The sequence below is a fragment of the Anabrus simplex genome, chromosome 3, assembly GCF_040414725.1.
Source record: "Anabrus simplex isolate iqAnaSimp1 chromosome 3, ASM4041472v1, whole genome shotgun sequence".
Lineage (NCBI taxonomy): Eukaryota > Metazoa > Arthropoda > Insecta > Orthoptera > Tettigoniidae > Anabrus > Anabrus simplex.
The window spans coordinates 362214107-362229550 of record NC_090267.1 but is presented as its reverse complement, the minus strand read 5'-3'; the positions used below and the strand labels follow the sequence as shown (position 1 = coordinate 362229550).

The window sequence follows — 15444 nt, the reverse complement described above, 5'->3', positions numbered from 1 at the left end:
AACTCTGGTAATATAGAGCCTTATATCAACGCGTGTAGATATCACGAAATCCAGACGAAGACTAAAAAATGGCTACTCCAACAGACCTCAAGGGCATCCAGTCTCCTGCTTGTAAAAGGAAGAGAGAGAGAGGGGGAATACACCAATCAGGTTCATTTCACACACAGGGCTAAACAGAGAAAGATCTCTATAGCTGTGCTGACATATTAAGGTGGACATGGCTTACGGTAATTCCAATTTTAAAATACCGTTACAATCTTGGCGATTCAACCCTCGAAACTGAAACAGGTAAAAGATTGTGTCACTTCGTGTTAACTGTGGCTAAAACTAGAGTCGATTTACCAATCATAGGGGCCACCGCGGAAAGCAACATTATTGTAATGGTCATAGCGTCCGCCATGTCAACTGGCAGTGGGCCCGGCCCGGCACCGTATAGACCCACACCTTATGCTTCAACTACGCCAATCACTAGCAGCGCTTAAGGCTAGGCAAGCCCCACTCGCTTCCGCTCGCGGTCCTGTAGCAGAGGAGTGTGGAAAAGACTCCACGATTAATCTGGAGTGTTCCATCTCGCGATGTTCCTAGATCCATCCAGCATCCGGACGATTCTGGAAGAGCCAGCGCAGGTATATAAGAGAGGAACGACCTGCCTGGAGTTAGTGAGAGTTAGACTGAGTTAGAAGATGGTGTGGTTCAGTCGTGAGCGACAGCCAGTGTAATGAAATATGTGAACTGCCGTGATTATCGTACTAGTGTGCTACAGTGCGGACTGTCGGCGAAGGAGAGAACGTGTAGCCGAGCGACGCGGGACCTTGTGTGCGAGTGTAAAACTCTGTAGTGTAAGAACAAGTGAGAAACGAAAAGAGAGAGAGCGCGCAAACTGCATAAGTCTGTGTTATGAGCAAAGGTTGTGTGTAGTCTTGTGTAGTTTAGTGCGTAGCTAATAAATCTTAGTATTGAAGCTACCAGTCTAGTGTTAATTGATCATACTACCCCGCCAACTAGTTACATTATTAAAGCAGATTGTGCTTCAAAGAATGAATGAAGATGAGGACGTACGCGATCATTTCCGGAGATTTTTTTGCAGCTGTGGACAAGCTGAATGGTATGGACGTCACAATCAACGATGATTTGTTATCCATATTACTTTGCATACCTTAAGAGTCAGTTTCAAATATATTCGCTGCGCAATAGAATCTTGTGACGAACTTCCAAAGCCCAAGGTATTTTGCATAAAAGTTGTCTAAGAAAGTGACACGAGGAGCTGTGACCGAAACCAGCACAGTGCAGAACTGTATGACTGTAGAACGAAAATACAAGAACAAGAATTATAGAAAGCCCACGAGAAAAATTGATGAAGGCGAAAAAGTAGGATCCACATATCTGTTGTAAAACGATAGGTTATAAGGCAAAGGAGTGCAAATAGAGTAAAAACCATCATGACAACGCTCACAAGGCCGAAGGAAGAACCTCGCTATATATTACGTCAGAGCTGAACACATGCAAGTTTGTGTGAGACCGCGACGCAGATAAAGTGTGGTGCCTCAACAGCAGCTGTACATTATACATGCGTAAATATCGAGACTATTTTTCACTATTTTTCAACCTATGCGAGACATACGTACCTGATCTGCGTACTAATCTACTGTCCATCGGGAAGATCGTAGACAGGGATCACCGCGTAGTGTTTGAAAAAACATCCGGTCGAGTTACAGATACAGCGGATAGTACCTTATTCATCGCACATAGAAAAGATGGAGTTTATTACGTTAATGGGTCGTACACCGAAGAACAGGTAAAAAATGCCAGAGCTGAAGATACGCGAAATGGATCTATTATGGACTGATACATTCGATTGGGACATCTAAACATAACGGATCAACATGACGCAGTGAAGAATAAAAGGATAGAGGGAATTGAAGTCATTGATACTGAAGAGGATTTCGAATGCGAGATCTGTCTCCTAGGAAAGATGACACGGACCCCTTTTCAGAAGAAGTCTGAAAGGAGAATAGAACCAGGGGAATTGATTCACTCCAATATTTGTGGCCCTATGAAGGTTTCCTCAAATGGAAACTCCCGTCACATTCATCGACAATGCGAGCGGATGGTGTGAAGTGAAGTTTCTTCGTTAGAAAAATGAAGTAGTTAATGAGTTTCAGGACTCCAGGAAATGTTTGGAAAGACAGAAAAATGTGAGGATAAAGATTTTACAATCTGATAATGGTACGTAGTAGGTGAATTCCCAATTTGACGCACTGTTGAAGAGCTCTGGGATCCTACAACACCTGACGATTACATGTAGCAAAAAGGAAAAACCACACACTCATCAAGATGGCCAGATGTTTATTAATGCAGTCGGGACTGCCCCTCTCTTTCTGAGCAGAGGCTGTTGCAACAGCAAATCACATTAGGAACAGATGCCCTACAACTACACTGGGTGGACGAACTCCTTACAAAGCCTGGACTGGAAAGGTTCCAAATGTTTGTAAATTAGAAAAATCTGGATGTGAAAGCTACTGCCTAAATCGATTGCCGAACATGGGATTATTCGACCGTCAGGGGAAAAAAAGGGCATATTCCTCAGATATGCAGGGCAGTCCACAGGTTTCAAAACTTGGATACCACAGGAACTAAAAGTGGAAATCTCACGTGATGTCAAATTTTTGAAAGGAGATAGAAAAGAGCAAAAATACAATCACAGAAATGTAGAGTGCTTTGATGATAATCATCCCAACAGAGCCGGAGAAGGTTGATCCTTTCATCAACGTAAACATAATGCCTAGACACAGAGAAAATGCAGAAAGCATCAAAGATTCGCACAGTACAGAAGAATTTCTTGGTTTTGAAAATGAACCAGAAATTTGACAAACTCGACATGCTCCAAGGAGACCAAAAATTATTTGTTCGGGGACACTAGGCAGACCTCGAAAGCTTTACCAGGAACATGGTGGAGGACAAATTGATTCGGTATGTCTGGCTGAGTTTCCAATTCAGATGGCATTTCCAGGTCCAGAGAAAAATGAGTGGATGCTGGCGATAGCAGATGAATGTCTCTATTCTAAGAAACAAGACCTGGGATCTCCTAGACCGCCCAGAAAATAGGTAGACAATTGGAAGTCTTGTGATCCTTAGAAATAAGTATGGAGCAAATGGCGAGATCACAAAAAGGAAGGCTAGAATCGTGGCCAGGGTATTTTTCCCTCAAGGGCCAGGTATAAATTACACTGAAATGTTTGCACCAGTAGCAAGACTCAGCTCAATATGAATGGCTATTGTGCTCGCTGCTTATCGTGGAATGTATGTCCGACAATTCGATGTAGCAACTGCATCCTTAAATGAAATTGTTGAAGAGGAAATCTTCATGGAGGTACCAAACTACACCACGGAAAACCTTGAATTCATCTCACAGGAAGGCAATGTAACATTCAAGATCATAGCCGAAGCCAAGAGGATGCTGAACAAGGATTGTGTGTGCCGTATTAAAAAGGCTCTGTATGGCTTAAAGCAAGCTGGCTGCGCTTGGCAATGACGCTAGAACGAGCAACTACTAAAGCTTGGTGTCAAACCAACGACCGGCGAGTCGAGCTTCTATGTGAGGGGTTCAGATTCGGAAGCTCTCCTAATTATAGTTTATGTTGACAACATTTTAGTTATGTTACGGAACTTGAAAAAAATTGACGAGGTCTACAAATTTCTACAGAAATAGATTGAGGTCAAAGACCTAGGAGACATTAATTATTGTCTCGGGAATGAGTTCTCTCAAGATGAATCCGGTATCACCTTGAAACAGAAAGGTTACATTATGGACATCTTAGACCACTTTTAATGTCTGATTGCAATACCGTGGCCGTACTAATTGAAGCTGGAGTTAAACTGTCAAGATCGAGTACTTGGTCCAAGGATGATGGTGAGAGCTCTCCCCCCTACAGAGAGATCATAGGTGCTCGTATGTACCTATCAACTGCAACGCATCCACACATCTCATGCAGTGAGTGTCTTAAGTCAATACAATGATTCTTTTAGCAAAGAACACTGCCAAGTGGCAAAGAGGGTACTGAGGTATCTGAAGGGTTCTTCTGACATGGGAACCACTTTTCAAAGCAATACCAGTAATTTAACTAGATATGTAGATGGTGATTGGATTGCATGCATCAACGATCACAGATCATACACTGGTTTTGCCTTTACAATGTATGGCGGAGTCGTATCATGGGAATCCAGGAAACAACGGACAGTGGCACTGACCTCAACGGAGGCTGAATATATGGTCTCGAGTGAAGCTTCAAAAGAGGCAGTCCACTTATTACAACTAGCAAGCTACTAATGTGCAGCTTTATAACGACAACATTGGAGCTCGGAAGCTTGCTGGAAATCCTGTTTTCCACTCTTGGACTAAGCACATTGATGTGCAACATTTTGTACGAGAGGTTCTTTCATCTGGGGACATTCGTCTCAAATACTTATCAACTGAGAAGATGCCTGCAAACATATTAACCAAGGAACTACCGGAGGATAAGCAATGGAAGTGCTTAGCAGGCCTGGGTGTCAGAAGACAAACGTTGAAGCTGGTTCAGCCTTCAAGAGGGGGTGAGAATATTCATATGCCTCTGGCTGAGCCACCATTAAGTAGCGCCACCTACACACTACGGTTTCTTTTCCCATTCTGACAGGTCACGATTATAATCTCCATGTGTATTGTTTCACTGTATCCATCGATGATGATTATGATGCTTGTTTAAAGGGGCCTAACATCTAGGTCATCGGTCCCTAATGGTATGAAATGAGACGAAATGTAATGACAAAAGTCCAAAATCCTCCACTGACCGGAATTCAAAATGTGAAGACGAAGAATGAATGGATGGATATGAATTGAAAACAATCAGTGGATCCGATCCACAGTGCCTCACATTCACAGAAACTGACGTCAAACAATAGTATTACTGATACTGTATAGGCTTTTGGGTTTATGCCGTGTCAAGAAAATAAGGTGAAATTCTTTACGTTTCGCAGAGAACTGTGCTCTGCATCAGAAGAAAATCTCGACTGTCCACAAGAAAGGCTTCTTAAACGATGACTCTCTACATTTTTAGATGTTATAATAGAAGTGGAAATGGTACATTCAATCGTCACCAGATGGCTGCTCGGACGTGGCACAGCGCTAGCGTTCGAAATGGAAGCTGACCGAACAATCAGAATCAGTCTAAGAGAGTCACATAACGTGTATGTAACATATGACGTTGACAGGTGTATGACATTGACATAAGCCTGGAATGAAACATCTGGCGATGAGGAACGTACAAATTCGGAAAACACCAAGACGAAATAACAATAGTGAAGGAACAGGGAAGGGAACTACCTATGTAAATCCTTAATGCCTGGCAACCAGGTATTAATTGATAGCCAGTGTCCCTGTTCAAATTGTTAGGATTACTATGCATTTCCATGGCTTATAAGCATGCCCTTTACAAAAGGAAATCATAACAGTGTACCAAACTTTGCCATTTTATAGTTCAACAAACCATTTTCTTTTTCTTTAGCAATAAACCATTCAGCATAAATTCATTTTAGAAAAACACAAGAATACAGGTGCAACACAGGTGAAATAGATTTATAGCCGTCTACATCTTACTAGGTTAGTAAAAGAACTTAAATAATGCTTCAGTTGATGTCTCAATTTTGTGAACAAAATCTTGTTTAATTTGTTGTAAAATTACTTATGTGTTGGGTCATTCAATTCACTAGAATTATGGTGCAACATGTCACTGAGCTTTTCCTGATTGTAGACCTGGTCACCCCATATTTAAAAAAGGGTTTGTTTTGAGAATGGAACGACTGAAGAATGAATACTGACGATCAGTGTGGAAAAGAGCAAGGTGCTGGTGGGGGCATAACGGAAGGAGGGAAAAGTCAAATTAAACCCTGAAGCAAAGATCTGGAATTGGTGGAGAAATTAAAGTACTTGGAAATGAACTGATGCAGAATACAATACTGGAAGCAGAGATTATCACACAGATTCAAGCTGGAAGGCATCGCTATCATAGTGTTAAAAATTTTACAGGATAAACAAGTGCCAATGAAAGCATAAGAAACTATGTACTGGTGTAAGATATATTACCTACCCATTCCATCATTATTTTCCAGCTTCAGTTTCACGGGTATGGTGTACAAGCGCACGCCACTTCTTCCTGTCAAAGTATAGTTGCTGTTCCTCTATATCCTCCCACTTTTGGTGACCTCTGATTTCACTGCGTGTATCCATCAATTCTTGGCCTCCCTACTGCCCTCTCCCCTCTCACTTTTCTGTCAAAGTAATTCCTTGCGCTTCTTGTTCTGTCCATCATAATAACAAGTCCAAACGATTGTAGCCTTTGTCTTCCCAAACCTTGGTAACAGGTATTTTAACACCAGCCTCCTTCCTGTTTGCTTCATTTCTAATCTTGTCTTCCCTGGCCTTTTTGTTCATTGTTCTGATGAACATTTCTGTCTACTGGATTTTGGTATTTGCATTTTTATGTAGAGTACACATGCTTCAATTCCTTATGTGAGAACTGGAATGAAGTACGTATAAAACACAGTCAATTTTGCTTTCTTGGGTATTTTATCATCCCAGAATAGATTTCCAACTTGAAAATAAAATTAGGAAGCTTTCTGAGTTCTGTTAAGTATTTCTTCGTTTGTGTTATCTTCTAAAATTAAACTTCCAAGGTATTTGAAGTTAGAAACAGGTTGCAACAAATTCCCTCCAGAAAAGTGTTTGAATCTGTCTTTCCTGTTGACAGCCATTTCAACAGTTTGTTTTAATGATGATTAGCCAGTCCATATTCTTTAAAATTGTCATTCCAAAGATTTGGGTTTCTCCTGTACTTCTGTTTCATTTTCTCCACAGATCAGAACATCATCTGCAAATAATAGTGTTAGGCTCTTTGCAATGTTCTTTGATGGATTTCATGATCCAATGCATGACACTGATGAACAGGAGTGGCGATTAGACACTTCCCTGTTGAAGTCGTCTTTTGCATTCGAACTAATCTGATCTTCCATTCCCTACTTCAAGACTACTACTCCACCTGCCTTTGTCATGTCAGCAGTGATACCAATACCAAAAAGAGATAAGAGCCAACTACAGGTGGCAAAAATGAACTTCTTGTGAAGTATGGCACAGAACAAAAAGACAAAATGAAGAATGAGGAAATATGAAAAATAGGTTAAAGTGGAAAAGTTATGTGATGGAACAGAGAAGTGTAGGGCTTAGTTGGGATGAACTTGTTAAAAGGATGAGTGATGAAAGAACCCCAAAACAGATGATAGAAAGGTAAATGAAAGTGAACAGAAGTTATAGTCCTGATGCTTAACGCATACCCATGCAGTATCTTCTGATCTCAAAACTTGAACCACCCTCGTAATAATGAGGGTTCTCAAGTCTGCCCGCACTAGTGATAATGAGGGTTGTCAGTCGGTTTCTTTGCTCTGGACACAAGGGGCGCGTGTCGTTTAAAAAGCAAGTAGGCTTAGTCCGAGGGAAAAACCAACCCTGGAAGGTAAGCAGATTAAGAAAGAAAGATAATAATAATAATAATAATAATAATAATAATAATAATAATAATAATAATAATAATAATAATAATAATAAATATCGGAGTATGTAGTTCAGACAAAAAATAGCCAGCAGACCTAGCTACTTTTAAAACAAATGCAGTATTTACCTTACATCTATTCGTCGTCCTCGTCATTGTCTGCTAGGTGAATTACAATTCTACCTTGGTTGCTATCCGTGTCGTGTTTCATGTACTTCTCTTCTGTCCTAATGGTGCTTCGAACACAAGCAGACCACTTCTCAGGACCATACGTTCCAGCTCCTTCACACAGAAGTTGACACACACTAGCACTCAAAGTTCGCATAACATTATTTCACCTAACATACGCCTTCAGCTGAGACCAGATCATTTTTAGGGGGTTTAAAATACAGTGATATGGAGGGAGTCGCAGAACTTCATGTCCACATGAGGCTGCGATCTCCTCTACAGCGTACCTTTTACTGATATTGACTGATTTGATTTCCTACAACATAACTGCCTTGATGGGTACAGGTTTTGACACGGGAATGTTGTTGTACTCCATGAACTTAATAATGTCCTTAATATTAGTGTTCATGGAAGGAAACCTAATCGGCTGCCGCGAATAACAGCTTGCGTTGTCCATCACGATTACACATTTTCGGTCACGTGGTAGGTTCTCTAGAAGATGAGACCTAAACCAGTTTTCGAAAACGTGAGCTGTCCTATCTTCATGGCTATCGGCTTTGCAGTCTCCAATGTTTTTAGCCGATAAATAAAGGCAATTCTCAACCCAGCCCTCACTGCCTCCAGCATGCCTAGCGATGTTGGTGCTTTGAGTATGCAGTTACTAGTTCCATCATCCCACCCTTTCTTCATAATCTCATGAGTATCGTACCAAGTTTCATCTAGATAGATAACTCTGCACCCCTCGGAACGCAACTTCCGGAGACGGTCTATGAATTTATATCGCCAAGCTACTATTCTAGCAGATTCCATTACAATCTGCTTTTTCCTCAGAATACGGAAACAAAACCCAAGTTTTATCAACAGCTGTCGTAGAGTAGTTTTTTCATAAAGAAAGCCACACACATTTTTCAAATATTTTAACAGTTCCTGTACGGTTGGTAACTCACCTTTAGTAAAAAATATACGGTATATACCTTGTGTCACACCAAGTCACAGCAAAAATCATCAATTTTATTAAAGACTAGCAAATGTGCACGTGCTCCGTTACAGTATTCTACATTGTATACGGATATCGACGTAAATACTGTGCGTGCAGTAAATGAGATTGTTTTAAAATTGCATGTCTCTTAGCCTTATCCGAGAAATAGCATACGTTGTTTCCAATGTAAAGTGAGGGTTGCGGAGTTGTGATGATAATGGCAGGCTCACTTGCCTACTGCCATTCACAATCAAGTTGGCAAGTTTACATTATAATTGCAGGCCCCATTGCCTACTGCGCAGTCACAATCGATTTGGGGAGTTTTAGTTACAATGGCAGACCCATTTCCTACTTACAGACAGATTACAGTTGAGGAGTTTTTATTATAATAGCAGATAACTTCCCTACCACCAGTCAAAATTGAGTTGTGCAGTTATCATTATAATGACAGGCCCTTTTTACTGCTGCCAGCCAGCTTACTGCCAGTCACAAAATAGCAGGCCACAATGCATAATGCTAGTCAAATTTTAGATTGGAACATTTGTTTATAATGGCGGGCACCCTGGCCTAGAGCCAAACACAATAGGGTAGGGGACTTTCGAACAAAACTGCATGATCCCTTGCCTTCTGCAAGACAAATTGAGAAGTGAATTATTCATTAAAATGGTAGGCCCTCCTTACTAATGCCAGTTACACAGGAGTTGGAGAAGGACCCCATTCCTACTGCCAGCAGTCAAAGTCTGTGTAGGGAGTACTGATTACAATAGCAGACACACCCTCTCTCGATCGCTACAAATCAACATCAATGAATATATACAGATGGACATACGAAAGTATATGCATGTTTACAACATTGCAGACCTTCATTTACAGATTAACTGCTGCTAAACGGTACGTCATATTGACAAAGGATTGTATCATAAGGCGCAGTATTTAGCGATCTAAATGGCTGGTCCTATGATATTTTCTCGCATTTCATCTATTCATGGGTCAGATTGAGTCAGAAACGTTGAATAGGTTGAAATTTGTTTAAGATTTTCTTACATTGCATTACTTTTGGATAATTATGTGACATAGCATTTGGCTCACATATGGGTACTAGGTGGGCCAATGTTCGTGTAGAGTTTGATCATACTATCTTACCTGTAAGTAAATAGTTTATAGGTTGTCATTCATCATACGCCAAATAAATAAGTATGAATTATATAGGTAAAGAATCCAAATTTACTTAAAATCGAGAAATAGAGACGAATCTAACGTATAAGCGATACACATACGACAAAAAGTCGTAAGACCAAGGCTGAAGATCACTCCTACCGCATACAACACATTTTGGCTACGTCCGCTGGACATAACCTGCAAAACCAACCGTTTATGATATCTCACTTATTAATCCTACTGTCGAAAAATTCACATGAGAACAAAAGTTTTAGAAATGGATTTCCATTAGGGATTGTAGATTTCGATTAATTTCGGATGTGCATATTTTGAGGAAGTGCAAAATCACGGTTCCGGTTTCGGATAAACCCCCAGTAAATTTAGGTATTCAGAAATAATATTGGCCCTAAAACCTACACAAGGACAGGTGGATTCTAAATATCAAGTTTGATAGAAATATATTCAGTAGTTATCAGGTTATAAAAACTCATACAATCAAACCGACAGACACCAAAGTTAAGAAATATGCAGATGGTCGTTATTACAACTGAAACGGATAACTGTACGGAAATTCCGCTAAAATAGCCAATGTATAGACAGACGGTCGTTGCGATTATATTTATATAGATGATAGATAAGCATGGGCACGTTTGAAAATGCAAACTTTCATTTCGAGATTCACTGCTCCTAAACGGTACATCATACCAACAAACGGTTTGCACCCTCAGACGTCCCTTTTATCGCTCTACATGTCTGGTGTTAAAACATTTTCTCGTATCTCACATATTTAAGGGTTCGATTGAGTTACGATATTTGAATGGGGTGAAATTTGGGTACATTTTCATCATTTTACATTATTTTTCACATACTTTTGTGGAAGCTAGAATTATGAAATTGGGTTCGCATATAGCCATTCGTCGTGTCAATGTGCGTGCCAAATTCGATGACTCCACCTTTCCTATAAGTGTGTCAAACTAATACATGTGTAAAAAGCACAAAATTTACGAACCATCGAAATATACAGCCAAATCTACCCTATAAGGGAGAGAGAGAGATACGACAAAATATCACAGAACCAATGTTGTAGATCACTCGAAACTGAACGGAGATCGTGTCATCCGTTTTGTGATAGGACTTACCGTTTAGCCGCAAAATACCTCAAAACGAAGGTCTGCACCGTCATTAAATTGCCTATATTTCGATATTATTCGGCATAAAATGTGAAATATTTAAAGATCTTGGAAGTTTTAGTTTGTTTTCCATAGGTTACCGGCTAGAACGTGTGGTCATTATTACCCCTTAAAGTTATAGAAAGACAAGACAAACAAACTAACAGACACCAAGGAAACCTACCCTTGGACAGATGGATGCTATATATAGTTTGGTTCAAATATCTTCAGTAGTTTTCAAGTTGTAAGAAATACGCTTTACACGTACCCGCTCTTGCATTAAGTCCACTGGGATTTGTACCGAAAAACGGTCCGTTAATGATATCTCCCTTATTAAATCCTGTTATCGAAATGATGCACATGAGAAAAAAAGGTTTAGAAATTAATTTTCATTAAGGCAGGTTGATTTTCATTAAGATTGGTTGTGTATACTTTGAGGGAGTGCAAAATCACGGTTTCGGTTTTGTAAAAATTCCCACTAAGTTCAGGGATTTAGAAATGATATTTGCGCTAAAACCTACCCAAGGACAAGTGGATTCTAAATATGAAGTTTGGAGGAAATATATCCAGTAGTTTTCAAGTTGTAGAAGGACAGACACACACCAAAGCTAAAAATGATGCAGATGGTCATTATTACACCTGAAACAGATAACTGTACGGAAGTTACGCCAAAATAATCAATGTACAGACACACGGTCGTTGCGATTTTATTTATGTAGATAACCCTATTATTACCACACTTTTTTGGAGTTGTAGGTCCCCTCTTTACTATTTTACTTATAGTTTCCTGTTAAGTTTCAATATTTTAGCTGTCTCAGAAATATAACCCTTGCAAATGTTGTTGTTCATAACGTATTCGTATGTGTTACATACCAGCCGTTGACTTTGCTTACTTAAAGTTTTAGTCGCCTTTCTTTTTTCCGCAGAACGACTACTACCTGGATGAGTATCACTCGCAGGCGCGGAACTACCGCTACTCGGTTGAATACCACTTGCAGGCACGGAACCACTGCTACCCGGCTGAGTATCACTTGCGGACACAGAACCAGTACTATTCGGTCGAATATCACAACTATTGGTGCTCGGTTGAGGATCGTTTGCGTGCACTGGCAGATTTAATTCAGGATTTTCTGATGCGATTATTTCCAGGTGTGATTCCCACGGCCTCCACATTACAGCATGAAGCGAAGTGAAAAGCAACACACTTCACAAATATTAATTAACGAAGCAAAGAAATAATCCAAAACTTTCAAACAGCGAACAAAGCAAGTGTGAATTGTCCAACTTGAAAAAAGAGACCGACGTGTATTTAACAAGAGGTGCACTGGCACCAGAGCTGTAAGGATTTCTGAAAGGGAACGCAAACTTCCGTTTTAAAGCCCACTGCCATCATAAATCACCCCCCGCTAGGATTTTGAGTGGCCAGGGAGATCAAACGTTTGCCGAAGTGTTTGAATGCTGCTGGGCACGCGTTGCCCATCTCAGCTATAACCAAGAGTGATATGGATGGACTTTTTCCAAAACAGCATTTAAGACAACAGAACTTGGACTGGAACACAGTGTAGGATGAGGAATGGAGGAAGGATGGAAGAAAATGGAGAAGAATCATATTTGCCCCTCCCCAGTCGTAGCTGGCAAATGGGATTTGATGAAGATGGCCATGTTGAATACTAAACATAAATAGAATATTTAAATATAAAAAATATTCACCTCAATGGCTGCATTTTGTTCCATTTCAGCCAACAGCAAGTACACACAGTGATGCAGAAGCTTGAGCTGTAAAATACAATATTGAATTATAAACAAGAAATCCACAATGACAATACAGAATATAGATTATGCAATCAACTTAGCTTTTTCATGTGAAAACTTTGTGATTATAAGCCCTAGGGAGCAAAAGATTTATGTGGAATCCAAACCAAGGGGATGACATAGGCGAAAACATGCGTTGGAATTTTACTTCCGGCAAGTATTTATTTACTACACTAAGGCGCAATGCACACAAAGGAGACGTGTCTCAGACATCAGGCGATGACGTGGCTCTTTTCCAAGTATCTTCCATGAAAACAAATGTGTCAGCGCACATAGCTGTGACAGGTCGCGGGCACAGCACTATGAAGCCAGTACCACGTCCCTTTCTAGTCTCAAGTGACCCTCGAAAGTGACACATGGCATATGACGACATTGAAAAGTGGAGGGCAAGCTATAAAAGACTACAAAAATGCATGATTTGGAATTTAATGTCTAATTTTCTGAAGAGATCGAAAAGTATCCAACATCATAAGCTCTTCTTCTGGTAATATCTCCATCTGCCAGCGTTGCTTGCAGGAAGAGTTTTCCACCAGCAGCCATTGAACGTTATAGAAAAAAAAGACACGGAATTTGAGAGATTTAAACGAGACTGCTTGTAACCACTTTGAAAAAAGAAGAGAGTATTTAACGAACAAGAACCTTGCTGAAACTGCTGATCCAGACATGGCCTTTTTTGCAATTGGAAATGGGAATTCTTCACTTAGCAGAACAAATTCTTGAAAATGTGCCTAACTATTCCCATGTCAGTGGTTCACACAGCAGGGAGGTGATCGCTACGTCAAGATACAGTGTCATAAGTTCGGAATCAGCCAGTAAACCTCCGTCACCCGGCGCAACGTCAACACTGCAAACACCCCTCATTTTGGTCAGCCAGAGAATGAGTCGTTTGTTATTATGACGTAAAATACTACATGAAATTATAGATTCAATCTACGTTCAGACAATGAATGAAAAACGAATATTAAAAGTATTTTCACCGGGCTGAGTGGTTCAGACTGTTGAGGGCTGGCCTCCTGACCCCAACTAGGCAGGTTCGCTCCAGGCTCGGTCCAGTGGTATTTTAAGGTGTTCAATTACACCAGCCTCATGTCAGTAGATTTACTGGAACATAAAAGAACTCCTGCAGGAATAAATTCCAGCGTCTCAGCATTTCTGAAAAGTAGTTCATGGGACGTAAAAGGAATGAAATTATTATTATTATTATTATTATTATTATTATTATTGTAACGGAGTTATACGTGGAAGTCAGAGGTAAAAGAAGGTGCGGGCTGGAATGGGTCTAACTACAAGTTCGAACGATGAATTAAAATTTCAATAAAGGTTATATTTTCAAAACTTAACAATGGTAACAGAATTTTGAGTGTACAACAAATAACAAGTTAAATCAGGTACACAATCAAGAAGTTCAAGATAAGAGAAAAATTTAACCGGTTTCCACTAGGGGAAATAACAAAGAAAATCAGGTACAATGCTGCTTTACAAGAAAAGCACCAGTTAAGTGGTCTTTACAAATTCTGGGATATGGGCCCAAATTCATCAATCCTTGAGCTCTCAGCTCACAATCACAAAATACCAAAGGGCAGAAAACCCTTAATTACCTGGAGCTCTTGCTTCCGCTTAATAATACCAGAAAGAGCGGACCTGCTCTCAATTTTACAAGCCACAACAAACTTCACTTCTATCTACCCTCAAGGCACACAAAGAAACAGGGGTATTTAATACCCAACCTACAGGGCCTTCGCATGAAGAAAACAAAACATCAGGTTGAGTTACTGGCCCAAAGTACAGAAAGGACTGGAGGCGTGAGCTTGCACACCTAAATACACATTTTAAAACCTAAGTGGCTCTAGGCCGATTCAGGGGCTAATCCCAAGCTAGGGAGGTGACTCGTATGAGAAAACTTTAATACATTAAGGAAGAGAAGAAACGGTAATGAAAACGTAGTCACCTCAATTTCAAAAATGAAGCGGAGCTCTAGAGGGTAAAGCACTCTCTATCCCCGCTTTACAGTAAGAGAGATTGGTAGTTTTTACATAGACTGAAAAGGTATTTACATTTTAAAGAGATGGGTTACATATTAAAGGTTTCGAACCCTCCCCGAGAGTTAGACTGCTGAGCTAGCAAGGAATAAAGATGTTAAAAGTCCATTACCTCGAAGGACTGCTGTCTGAAGAACGAGGCGCTTCCCACCCCCTGCTACGTATTCACACACTGAGTTAGATGTTATACAAGTGGCCCGGAGACAAGAAAATCAGCAGTTTTTGTACCCTCGTGGAAAATTCGAGACCTTTCAAGAATGAGTAGACGCACCCCTCAATTTTTATCGGTAGACTGAGAATTACACATGGAAATTTGAAGAAGAAAGATATGATTGGAGGAAAATTAATTACAGAAATTACTAATTGGTTAAATTCAAAACAGGCGGAAAGAAAGGATTAATATTGCCAACCCACAAACCAAAGAACGAAATTTAGTAAGAACAAAACTTGTGAATACAAAATTCTTCAAGAAAGTTCATTCCTTCACACTAGACTGCATAATCATAGTATTGTTGGTAGAGACCTCTGTTAGAGAATGTCCA

At 40.2% G+C, this 15444-nt stretch overlaps 1 protein-coding gene across 4 annotated transcripts in view; it reads right to left on the bottom strand.

The window, feature by feature from the left end:
• LOC136867343 (myosin heavy chain, embryonic smooth muscle isoform) overlaps nucleotides 1-15444 on the bottom strand; it is a 543017-nt gene that overhangs the window by 487930 nt on the left and 39643 nt on the right. For all 4 annotated transcript variants that reach the window (XM_067144510.2, XM_067144513.2, XM_067144511.2 and 1 more), the window contains exon 2: nucleotides 12762-12827. In XM_067144510.2, the coding sequence (XP_067000611.2) occupies nucleotides 12762-12785 (24 nt within the window). In that variant the 5' untranslated portion in view covers nucleotides 12786-12827. The remainder of the gene's footprint in view (nucleotides 1-12761; nucleotides 12828-15444) is intronic.